The sequence below is a fragment of the Tiliqua scincoides genome, chromosome 7, assembly GCF_035046505.1.
Source record: "Tiliqua scincoides isolate rTilSci1 chromosome 7, rTilSci1.hap2, whole genome shotgun sequence".
NCBI lineage: Eukaryota > Metazoa > Chordata > Lepidosauria > Squamata > Scincidae > Tiliqua > Tiliqua scincoides.
Window position 1 is genome coordinate 34767331 of NC_089827.1, and position 12569 is coordinate 34779899.

The 12569-nt window shown below is 43.2% G+C and overlaps 1 protein-coding gene across 1 annotated transcript in view; it reads right to left on the minus strand.

Moving 5' to 3' along the window:
• Positions 1–144: 144 nt before the first annotated feature.
• The window catches only part of IRAG2 (inositol 1,4,5-triphosphate receptor associated 2), a 49179-nt gene continuing 36754 nt past the window's right edge, over positions 145–12569 (minus strand). The window contains 11 exon segments of the mRNA XM_066633774.1: positions 145–657; positions 2723–2824; positions 3994–4095; positions 4559–4620; positions 4706–4780; positions 6771–6808; positions 7377–7524; positions 9578–9709; positions 11024–11164; positions 11859–11886; positions 11978–12041. Of these exon segments, the coding sequence (XP_066489871.1) occupies positions 429–657; positions 2723–2824; positions 3994–4095; positions 4559–4620; positions 4706–4780; positions 6771–6808; positions 7377–7524; positions 9578–9709; positions 11024–11164; positions 11859–11886; positions 11978–12041 (1121 nt within the window). The 3' untranslated portion in view covers positions 145–428.

Sequence of the window (12569 nt, forward strand, 5' to 3'; positions counted from 1 at the left end):
CACTTAAGAACTTTATTGAGTTTGAAAATACTCTGTCAAAAAAAGGCAATTGCAATTGTTTCACATTTCAGAGTTTAAAAATAAATACTTTTTAAACCATTTATAGAGAAGTTACAGCACTCCCAAGACTCCTTAATATATTTTTCCTAAAATCATATATCTTTAGATGGATGAAAACACACTTTAAAAAATTATTCTGAAAAGAAACCTGTTGTGTCAAATGTCGAATTACATTCTGTTTCAAACTGAATTACCAGTATTAATGGGTGATTTCAAAGTCTCCAAACCTATCACATTCCAAAACTGCATCCTTTACAAATTATGCTGGAGTGAAAAAACTTGGCAAGCTTATCTTTATGCACTAGCCCATGTCAGGAACTGACATCAGCAATCATCCACAAAAACCTCTTTTAGAAACCCCAAATGAGTTAGACAGGCGGTGGACCCTGGTGCTGGAGACCAATATATGGCCACAGCAGTTGTTGAACTGAAGTCCAAGCATCCCCAGTCTCGACAGGAGCAGCCTCCGCAGGTCTTTGGAATGACAAGCCCAAAATAAGACTTGAAAGAAGGGCAAAGAGCACAGCTGAGATGGCAGATATGCAGAGTGTCTTGCTGGTTTTGCGACACGATGCCCAGGACGAAAGTCTGGTACACCTGTGGAAAGACAGTCCAGGACTTTTACTTGCAGAGCCAACGTAAGTAATTGGCACTTATAGCAGCTCAGTATGCTCTGAATTCCTTACCAAATGCATCAACCACAAAATGCAGTTCCAGTGATCATCCAGAAACATTTTGTTGCAGGACCCCTCTTAGTATATATACCAATAGCAAACTTAGGTATTTTGAGTGCCTATCAGATTGGAAGCAAGTTGGTGCTACCCTAAAATAAGTTTGTGGTTTCTGTATACACTGGGGACTATTTAGGAATGCAGAAGTAGGTTTGACAATCTGTGGGGCGGGGGGGGGGGGATATTTCTTTACACTACAAAGACCGAGTCTGCTTACTAGCCCCCAGAAGCACTGAAGATGCTGAAAAAACAGAAGAACACCAGCAGCAGATTGAATTGGCCTGGAGCTTGTAACAACTTATGGCATCTTGCAAGAGGCATTAGGGCTGGGAACTGCAATATTTTGTTTGCAAGTTCCACTTGCTATACTGAATAATAAAAAGAATTTTTCACCATTGGGTAAAAGCTATGCAACAAGAACCTGCTAGTTTCCTTTCCATTTCTAAAAAGATGTTCAAAAGTTTTAGCCCAGCCACTATCAACATTTCAAGTCCTAGTAAGTTGAAGTAGACAAACCCACAGAGTCAGGTTGACTAAAGTAGGAACTGAAGTCCAGTGAAGCAAAAATGGCAGGGCATAGACAGGGATGCACAGAGGATAGCTTAAAAAGGGCTTAGACTCTTCCCCTCAGGGGCAACTACTCTGATCCTTTAGGAACATGACCTAAAATCTTTTCCACATCATCTCAAGAGTAACCAATTCACTTCTTTTCAGTCACAGCACTGAAATCCTCACCCTCTTATGCAATGTTAACAGGAAGGCTACAGCAGCATTAATCACGAGGACAATTAGCCAGGCCCACAACATAGCAGAAAAGAGTTTAATACCACTCTCTGCATGCTCTGGCCCCGATTCCAGTTTCTTCCCCACCCCTTTTGTCAGTCGCTGTTAAGAGATTAAAATGTCATATGCAAAGCAAGTAGAAGGCAAAAATGTCATATGCAAACTTGTCATATGCCAGTTGTTCCCAAACTGTGAGCCGTGACTCCCCGGAGAGCAACAGAAACCAGCCTGAGGAGCTGTGGAATGCTCACGAAAAACTCACTGCCATATACAATATATAGGACTGTAGCCCTATTGGGGAGCTGTGGCCAATAGCCCAGTAGGTTAAGGGAACCACCAGTCAAAAAAGTTTGGGAACCACTGCAAAGGCAAGCGGAGCTTGGCCCCCAAATCACCATGTTTGAGGGCAGATGATGCAAGGAAGAGCCGCTTCTACTTCTTGTCTTTTTGCCCATTTTCGTGATGCTTAGGACATCATTATCTCAAAGGTCACCTCATGCACTGTGTCACAGTAAAAGTTACCAAAGAAGAACAAGAGTCAAAGTAGTGGTGGTGGCTTGATGCCTCTTAACATCTAGCTATAGCTGTCGTCCCCTGAATGACTGACTACAATCCTCAGAGAGGACCCCACCCCACACACATAGAATGTACACTGGTTTTTTGGAGGGGGGGGGAAGAGATTTCTCTTTTCAGACACATCCCATGCAGATTTCACAAACTGCTCTGTAAACGGGTTTAAAAAAACAAGTTTCTTGAGGTGGAGATGGGAATTATTTTTAATTAAAAAGGACAATGCTAGTGTTGCACATGCTTACGCCTCCCTTCCCTACCCCTCCCAAAAACCACTTAAAGGGTTAAATCCTCAAGTTGAAAAGGGCAGTTTGGTGCCAGTAGAGCTAGTAGGGTTGTGTAGGCAACTTATGAAAAAGCAAGTATATAAAAAGAGTGCCCAGTAGAGCAATCTACAAGTTCCCAACCAGGCATCTCTGCTGTTACCTATAAGGCCAGTTATACCAGTTTCCGTCAGTGGAGGGGCAGGGAAAGACACACTATCCAGGAGCTGCCACCTGTCACTACTGACCCAAATTCAGTGGTTACAAAGTCCAGTAACCTTCCACATTCCAAGCATGTGCCGTTTCATCACTTACACCGAGTACAACCCCCATCTTGGTGAACTAGTTTCCTTTTCGCTCAGCTTTCGCGCCTTATTTCCTCGCACCTCTGAAGCTGGTAGTTCCAAAGGGATGCTTCTGTAAGGAAAGAACAAATTAGGGGTGCTAAATGGACTCCTACATTCAGCTGGTCATCTACTCTGGTACTTCTATGTCTACTTTTTGCAAGGGGGTTAACCTTTTATCACAGAGCACCTTTTTCCAGGCAAGACACACAACGTGTCTTCAATAACTGCCTACTCTATGTATAGAACAAGATGCTACTCAATGGTTTTGAAGGACCAGAAGCATTTATCACATGCCGTTTCTAGTCCCATGCAAGTACTTCCATCTCTTCTTGAATCATTTAATCCATGAAAGCCCTCTTCCTCTGGAATACTCAACGTTAAGATTTTAAACCTGCTTTTCCAGCCAACCTGGCTGCCACAGCTGCACATGAAACACAATCCAATTAAAAATCTACAGCATAATTACAATTAAGAATCATGAAATCAAGTCTCTGACAGCAGCAGTACAGGGACTCAGCAAGCCTGGGCAGGGGGTTCTGCCATTCCCTGACTGGCAAGCGGCAAATTGGATGGGAGGCTTTGCTTCCCAAGCTGTGCTCCACGTGGGCCAGATGACTTTGGGTGATGGGCCGGACTGTGGGCTGTAGATTGCCAACCCTTGTTTTACAGGCTCATATTCTCTGAGAGAACACACTGCAATCCATGACATCTCTGTACAGTCTACTTACGAATCTAGAACAGATCCAGTGTTGGGCAGTGTTCCCTCTAATTTCTGAGAGGAGTGCACAGAGCCATACAGTGGCTGTGTGGGGGTGGCTCTGGAGTGCTTGGCGATGACACTACTGAGCTCCAGAGCACCGAGAGGAAAGCTGCGCTGGGCTTGAATTCAGTTGCACAGCTGTGTGGCCATACAGCTTACAGGGAAGACTGGTGTTGGGTCTACAGCAACATTTCAACCTTTGACTTCTCTCCTCACTCCCATCCCAATCCACTCCACACTGCAAAATCCAGAAGTTACCAAAGTGCTCAAGAGCTTATCAAGTTAAGGAAATACCAGTCTTGCTTACAAGTGAATGAGGCTTCCAGAAGTGCAAGAGGTAGCGGTGAGAGAAAGTTCTGGCCCTGAACTGCTGCAATTAAGTGGCCCATACCCAGAAGAAACCAGGTGAACTGGAGTGATGGCACGGGCTTCTAGGGCCAGATGCCTTCACAGATACCATACAAGCAACAGAGACTTACTCAGTTTCAGGCTGTTCTTCCTCTGACTCTGTCCAGGAATGTGAACTAATGTAGCGCTTCAGCAAAGGGCGCTTTTCACCTTGTTTTGCTGCTACTAAGCCCCTGTTGAGAAATAATTAACATGCTCTCTATTTGCTGTTGCAGCGTAGAACATACTGAACATTGCATGCCTGTAAGTTGGGGGGGGGGAGAAGTGTGGCCATCTCATCATAGACAGGAATCTCACATTAAAGGGTCAGGCTGTATGACCTGCAGGAGATCCAAGCAAGGGGCTCCCATACAACATCTGACTCCAAAACATTTCTTGCATGCAAGAGAACATCTTACATAGCAAGACCCAGTATGCAAGAGAAACTTTCGAGATAGCATCTAAATGTAGTTGGATAAAAGGACAAATGTTTTAGGGAGAAGGTTTCTGTTTAACTATTCTTCAGACCGAGCAGCACTACTTTTTAAAGCCCTACAGTGCTTATATTCTCAAACGGTTTTTAATCAAGAGACACTAGTGACCCACACACAATTATATTGGCTGAATATCTTACACAAACATAACTAGCAACCTTACCAGCTTGCACGTCTGTTGAATTTGTCGCTTCTGTCGTTCCCATCTGTATCATTTAGCTGAGCCTTGGGAGAAAAGTGGGAATGTTTAAGTAGGTACCCAATATACGTAGGGTAATAAAACATCAGTATTGGGAAGACTCCTACCTACCAGTGGCAAACCAGTGCCAGCATTTCCAGTATTCCTGGGCAAGGTTGCAATGCTAACTCTGCGTAGTGATGCCGACTACATAAATAAGGAGATACTACTTCACAGGTTATGCATTTTGACATTTTGTGAGCCCTGCTCACGTGAACAAAGCATTGTAACCCAGCACTTATGCAGAAACTTATCTTGTAATTTTTCTAGACTTACTGGACCATGTGATCTACAGATGTACATGAGGCAGAGAGATGTGACACCCTTCAATGAGGAGTAGTACATACATATCCATATGGGCCCACAATAGATGAAACACTGAAAGCGGTTTCCATTTCTAAATGTCTAGTAGCACTTATTAGACCCATTTGCAGCAGCAGTGGCAAAATGCAAGCAGAGTGAAGTCACAATATGGCCAAATACCAGTAGGCATTATGGAGAAGGCACTCGATAAACAGCTTCCATGTTAACAGCCATTGTTGCTAGTATAGGCCTTATTGCACAAACAGAGGAAAGATTATACCAAGTGCCACTCCCCACTTGATTAACTGTTCACATGACTGTAAATGAGATGGTGTGCAAATCTATGCAAACTGTTGCTGGTTTCATACAAGCAGCTCTTCCACCCAATTCCTTGGGAGAGGAGCAGTTAATACGCTCGATGTTGACCAATTGTACATTATTGCGGGCTGCGGCAACTTTCCAGGGGCCTCTGCAGCCTGCTGAATTTCATATAGCCATTTTTGAAGGACACCTTCTATGCTTTGAATGCACCCAATCAGATTAGCACTATAGAAAGAACAGACCCAAGTAATGTCAGTAATCAGAATGAAAGGCTGGGATTTTTCAGAAATTGGGTGGCAACTGGGCAAGCAGCACAGAGAGGAGGTACCAAATGGAGAAAGGTGTACCTAACTCACTTGCGGACCTTTTCTGTCTAATTGTGAACTAGGTTTACGTGAAAAGTCCTTTATAGGTACTTGCTTCCATGAAAGATGCCAAAGATGTTCCAATCTTCCCCTCCAATGTTAAAAATGCAGCAATATAAGAAATTAGGTTTTCTGGATTGCACAAGTTCCTCTTCAACCCTGAAGACTAGACAAGCAAGATTTTCCGGTCTCAACAGCCTGCAGTCCACTGGAGATCGACATGAACTGGAGGCTTCTGCAAGCACTGATCACAACCTATCCCTTACTTATGGGCTCCTGAACCACAGCTGCACACATTCTACTCTGAGTATATGTACTCTACACAACATTTCTTTCATTATTCCATTCACTTGTTAAGGCCCTCATTACATTCATTTTTGTGCTTCCTATCAATTTCAATACTGAAGAGTTCAGAACAAAACAAATATGACATTCATAACTCATTGGTGGGTTGTCATTGGTTCTGTTAATCCTAAAAGAGCACCACAAAAGAGCTCCCTTGTTTCACTTGTTGCAAAACTCATGCATGCCCCTATTCTAAACTGCAAGATAAGCAGTATTTGCATATGAAGCTGTATGTAGGCTGCACTACCCTTGGCTCATCATTAGAGAAAAGGCAAGGAGTTCTGCAAGACATCAGAATCCTCTACTTATCCCCAAGTCATCTCCTCTCCTTCTGAGATTCTACTGAGATTTAACCAGACATTTGCTATACACTTTCAAACCTACCAGTATCCTTCACAGCCTTAAGTTGTGAATATTTTCAGAGATCAAAGTGGATGCAGAATTCTGCACTCTATTACTTTGTTCTTTGACTGTATTAGATCACAATGTAGATTGTAAACAATCTACAATTTACAATCAAGATTGTAAACAATCTTGTTTGAGATATAGCATACCCAAGAATTTGATCTCAACTTCACTCGGATACCATTTTAGTGCTTTTTTAGTCATATCACTGAAACTTTAATATCTTGATTTGCATTTTACAGTATTTGGAGAAAGGAGGGTGGGAAATAGCATTTAATAGAATCGAGATATCAAGATCACAGTGGTGATCATGCACACACATGCATGAGCACAAATGAAATTACACATCAGGCATTGGCAGCAAGCAGAGGGCAAGAAGCTTGCAATAGCGCTTGTACCTTTAGAGAGCTTGAGAGTTTTTTAACTGGAGACTCATCTGTAGAGAAATAGTGAAAAATATGAAACACAGTATAGCAAAGGGAGCAACTGCCTCTGACACCGGCCATTCTGTCTATGAACTCAAATAGATGAACGTCTCCACTAAATTTCTTCTCCCACAATGTTCTTGCTTACTGCAGGAAAAGGAAGTACAGTATTCACATGGAAGAGCAGTTACGAGCTTTTCAACTTGGCAGCTCAGTGCGGTTCAGTCCTGCAGCCTTCCATTTCCTTCTGCATAAAATGCTTGTAGAATAGTTTTTTAGACAGAGGAATAGATGGTTGGCAACCTTCAGTCTCGAAAGACTGGAAAACATACACAACTCCCCATCACTGTTGGGTACGAGATCATATGGGGAGGGGAAAGCTTCTCTTCATCGTATGGGGATACTCCTAACCATTAATCCCCAGTATCTAAAAGCAAAGAGCCATCACTGCAACGCTTGCAAACAAAGCTAGACTGAAGTTTTATGAGGCTCCAACAGACCTAGGCCACCATCACTGCGCTATAGAAAAGCAAGCAGCTGCCATCACAGGAACTCGGCCAGCATCTTGTCCATCATTACCTCTCTCACCAAGAGAACTAAAGGATTTTTCACTCTGGAGCAGTGCCTCCTTCAGCTCCTCCAGTTCTGCATGCTCCCTTGTGTATGTACGTTTCAGGTTTTCCACATGCTGAATCATCACTTCTACTGCCTTACTGACTCGACTTTCCTAAAGAAAAAAGGGATGTGCAGAGACCGGCTGGTGAAATTCACTGGCTATTACAGTGCAAACAAGGATGGCATCCATGGAGACAATGACCTTGAATTTCAGACACACACATGTGATCCGTCAGTAATGCACGTGCAGAAGAATTCAAAATGCCACTCCCGGAGTTTTGTATTCAACACTGGACTTTGGGGAAGGCTCAGAAATCAGAGTTTGAACACCAATTTTAATTGTGCAGGATCAAAGATCAGCCTAAGGAAAAACAGCAGACTTATAAGACTGTGCGTGGTTCTGTTTGAACCCTGGATTCCATGCAGAGTGGAAATGCTGTTAATGCAACAAGATCAGATGCTTCCTTATAATGCCATTCTTTCATGTGAAATGGAGTTGGAACTCCACTGTACAGAATGCTTGATCAGATAATCAAGTGGGCAGAGCACTGGTTGCATCAGGGGACATCCAAACATGCACAAAAATTTGGTACCCTGGCTTTGGTCCCAATGAAATCCCCCCCAGTGGTTTATAATACAATTTTAAGAATGACATCGAGACGAAACTGACAACATAATACAGTGGTGCCACGCAAGACGAAATTAATTCGTTCCGCAAGTCGTTTCGTATTGCGAAAATTTCGTCTTGCGAGGCATCACTGCAAACTGCAAACAAACCAAAAAAAATGCAAAAAAAAATCATCTTGCGAAGCACGGCCATAGAAAAATTTGTCTTGCGGGTCACAAAAAAAAAATCGCAAAACGCTTTCGTCTTGCGAGTTTTTCGTTGTGCAAGGCATTCGTCTTGCGAGGCACCACTGTAAATCAAACCCTGAGAATTCTACTATCAAGTTGAACCAATACACAAAACAGAGGAACAAAACTACTAACTAAAGGCACCACAGAAGGAAAACGCTGCAACAGCCCACTCAACTACCGATAATGAAGGGGTCAATAATGCCCCCTTGGGGAGCATTTCTACAACTTGGATGCTACTACTTGAAACACACTTCCCAGCCAATTCAATTTTCCAGCAACAGGAGGTGGAGCAAGGCCTCCAAAGCCACTGGAGAATGCACATGCACATCCCCTACTCCCACCCACCACTAACTTCTGGAGACTGGGCAGGGGGGCCAAAATCTGAACTTTAATGCAAAGATGGGTTCACGTCATCTCAGTTTTTGAAGGCGGCAACCTCAACAGGAAGACAAGTATACTCAAGGACAGGCACTTGACAATTGCCACTATCCCTAGTACAGCACATAGGAACAGCTTGAAGCGTGGCATCCCTACCTAGAATCAAGATATCCTCCCCACATTGTACTTTAGGTGCATCTCTCCCCTCTCTTCCACCACAGCTACCCCCCCCCCCCCGTTAAGTGCTTTTCAATGGTGATTTGAGATCAGGGCTCTCCAACAGCCAGAGAGATGCTGCCCTTTTCTCAATATAGATGGTGATCCTGTACATGAATACTTTGGGAAGAGGAATTCTATTGATGTAAATAGGATGTACTATGAGTAAACCTGCACAGGTCAGGTCATTCATTTTTCTTAGTCTTCTCAGAGATTGGTAGTTTCAAGCAGACAACTGCAAATGTTGTACCACAAATCCATTGCGGATTCATCAGAGATCTGCAGGCATTTAGTGGGTTATTTTTTAATCAGTATTAAGTTAAATTTTCACCACCAGCAGCCTGCCAGGAAATGGGTCCTATGTGCTCTCCTTTCAGTTCTTCTCCTGCTTCCTTTCACCCACATCCCCATTTGGCTCACTGGCCTGCAGCTATCCTGCCAGTGAAGCCCTCACCCCATTCTTCCTATGTCACAAGGACTTTCTAGGCCAAAGTTCCAGTGAGAAGCTTCTACCACCACCTCTAGTGGACTTCTCATTTCTATTCTACCTGTTTTGTTGTACTGATTTTTAATATTTTATTATTCACCCTTCCTCACTCTGCAGTTCACAAGTACAGCACCAATGACAGAACACCAAGGAACAGTTTTAAGCAATACTTTTTAGCTTCTGTACGAAGGACCCAACATTTGCATTTGCTGAATGTATCACTTACTTGATGAATTGCTCCCAGCATTTCAGCCTTGCTGGCAACCCTGATGGCATACTGGTTCAGGAGTTCCAAGCTCTTTTCCAGCTTCTTAACTATTTCCTGTGCCTGGTTATCTTCACTGAGAGAAGCCAGTGACTGGACCATATTGAAAACAAACACACATTTCCAGGAATTGGTACAAAGTAGATGAAATGGTAACACATAAATACTTGGGGCAGAACTGGAGCTAATGACAAGTATAAGGTGCCTGTGCACCTCTGGATCCTCTTGTATGCCATCTGGCTTCACCCAAAAGACATGAGAGATAGAAACTCATTTGTGATGTGAGCCCTGGCTGTTTGTGATGCAAAGATATCTGCAAGTCAGACACTGGCTCAGCAGTCAGTCTTATCTTTACCCTCATATTTCAGGCAGGCTGTTGCATCTAAAGTAGCAATATTGTGTTGGGGAGACAAAACAGGTAAGCTGAGCCACCCAGTGTATATACTGTAGATAGCGAGTATGTTAGTGTTAGCCTCCACCAGTGGGGTGCTATATTTCTTGTTTTAAATCCTGTGGACTTTCTCCTAAGACCTTCCTTTGACTTCTTTTCTGTTTTGTTTTCTGCTTGTTCTGCAGAATGGCTGCAGTTTTGTCTCAATCAAGTTCATAACAAAAGTTCGTTTGCTGTGTGCTGGACTGCTTTCATATAGTACATTCATGCACATAATCACCAAGTCTCTCCCCACTCCTTTTTAGAAGGCAATTGCAAAAACGCTCTAGGCATTAAGACAGTAGTTCCCCAACTGCGTGCCACGGCTCCCTGGGTAGCCACAGAATCCTCGCAAAAAATCTACTGCCCTATACAATGTATAGGACTGTAGCCCTAATGGGGAGCCGGAGCCAATGGCCCAGTGGGTCAAAGGAGCCAACAGTTTGGGAATCACTGTACTGAGGGAATGAAAAGGAGGTGTGCACTGTGGCAATGCCACAAATGCTCTGAGCACACCTTTTCTCAGAGCCTAGCAGCTGACCAGAGAGAAGATCTTCTCCCCAAGGACACTTGCCTGGTGCCTTTTTATTAGACTTCAGGCAAAACAAAGGCTATTTTTTCTCTTGAGCTTTTCACCATTACTCTTTTAAAATGTTTCTCTTACTGTTTGCAGTGTTTGATTTTTGGTCTCCTTTAGCTACTTGGGGTCAGATGAGATGTGCCTGTAACATCCCTGAATTTTTTTGCCTTTCCCTTCCACAAACAACATGAAATGGACTTAAGAATAAGCAGCTGGATTGTTTGCTTATTTGCTGCCATGAAACTGTTTAACCAAAAGGACAGAAAGCCACAGCTAATGAGTGCTTTCCGCAGTTCAAATTGCAGGACTGGTTATTCCCCCCCCCCCCGAGTTTTCCTCAGGAGATTAAAAGCTGCTTTTTAAACAAATATATGCAACATCTCCTCTGCCTTCTTACCTCCAGTAATTTCAAGGCACTGGCAATCTCCTTTCTCAGGTTACCTTCAGCTAGATCCCGGGATCTTTCTTCCAGTCTAACTCTCTTCTCCAGAGTAAAGAGGTCACATTTGAATCCCAGCGACAGCCTAAGAAATTCTGCCTGTTGAAGGAAAGAAAAAATTCCATACACACATTCCCCAATGTAGAGTGCCAGATAACTTTCTGGATCAAAAGGCATACCTCGTTAATGGTTTCTTTCAAGGGAATACCATGCCCCACAAGTGGAGACATTGCATCTTTTAAGGAGGTAGTCACAATGAAGAGCACCCCCCCAAAAAACATTATTATTATTATTATTATTAACAGTATTTATATACCGCTTTTCAACTAAAAGTTCACAAAGCGGTTTACAGAGAAAAATCACATAACTAAATGGCTCCCTGTCCCAAAAGGGCTCACAATCTAAAAAGATGCAAAGGCATACTAGCAGACAGCCACTAGAACAGACAGTGCTGGGGTGAGGTGGGCCAGTTACTCTCCCCCTGCTAAAAAAAGGAGCACCCACTTGAAAAAGTGCCTCTTACCCAATTAGCAGGGATTACCCAACATGCAGAGATTGGAGAGTAAAGTAATTGAGTGGGAGGAGGAGGGCACATCAATATTAGTGTTAATATTCATTATGTTAATATTCATTATGCAACCAACTAAAAGCAAATGCCAGATATGATAATTCTCACCCACAAAAACTGCATATGCATGATTAACATGCACCACAGAAAAAGAAGCTGCACCAAATGTCTTCATTCAAGTCACAATGGAGCACAGAAGTATTCAGATCCAAAGCCTACACTTACCTCCACTTCCTTCTCGTTGGGAGAAATGCTGAAAGCAGAACAAACAACCACTGTATTAGCAGAGTAACACAAGGACGACACACAAAATTAAGAGTCTCATCACAGAGGCTGATACTCACATGTCTTTCTCTCCGTTTCTAGCCAGAGCAATATTGGTTAAGTTCTCAGCTGAAGAATCACCCCCTGTTGAATTGAGCAAATAGCATTTTGTTAAAAGACATATACATACAGTTAGAAAACAGACCATCTCCTTGAGAAGGGAAGGTGGACGTAGGAGTGGTAGATTTGGATACAGCCACTAAGAGCAGCTGCAGTTATGGGCTCCCAATCAAAAGACCAGCAATACATACATGCAGAGCTAAGATCACTGAGCCCAGAGCTCAACTTGGGGGACCCTTCAAACACCGTTGGGCCCCTGGCAACTACCTGGCATTAGCTGGTGCTAGGCACGCCTCTCAATTCTTTCCTAGCACTCCTCAAATACTAGAAGGGCTATCATATAAGATTGCCAAGGGAGGTAATGGATTCTCCCTCTCTGAAGATCTTCAAGCAGAGGATCAACTCTAGGAGGATTTCCTGCCACAGGAACTTTCCTGAACTTGATGACCTTGCAGACACCTTCCAACTCTACAATTCTAGGTTTCTCCTCAGACCCCTGTAACTGGCAGAAGAATAAACATGAAATATACATTTGAAAAGCCAAGATCCCTA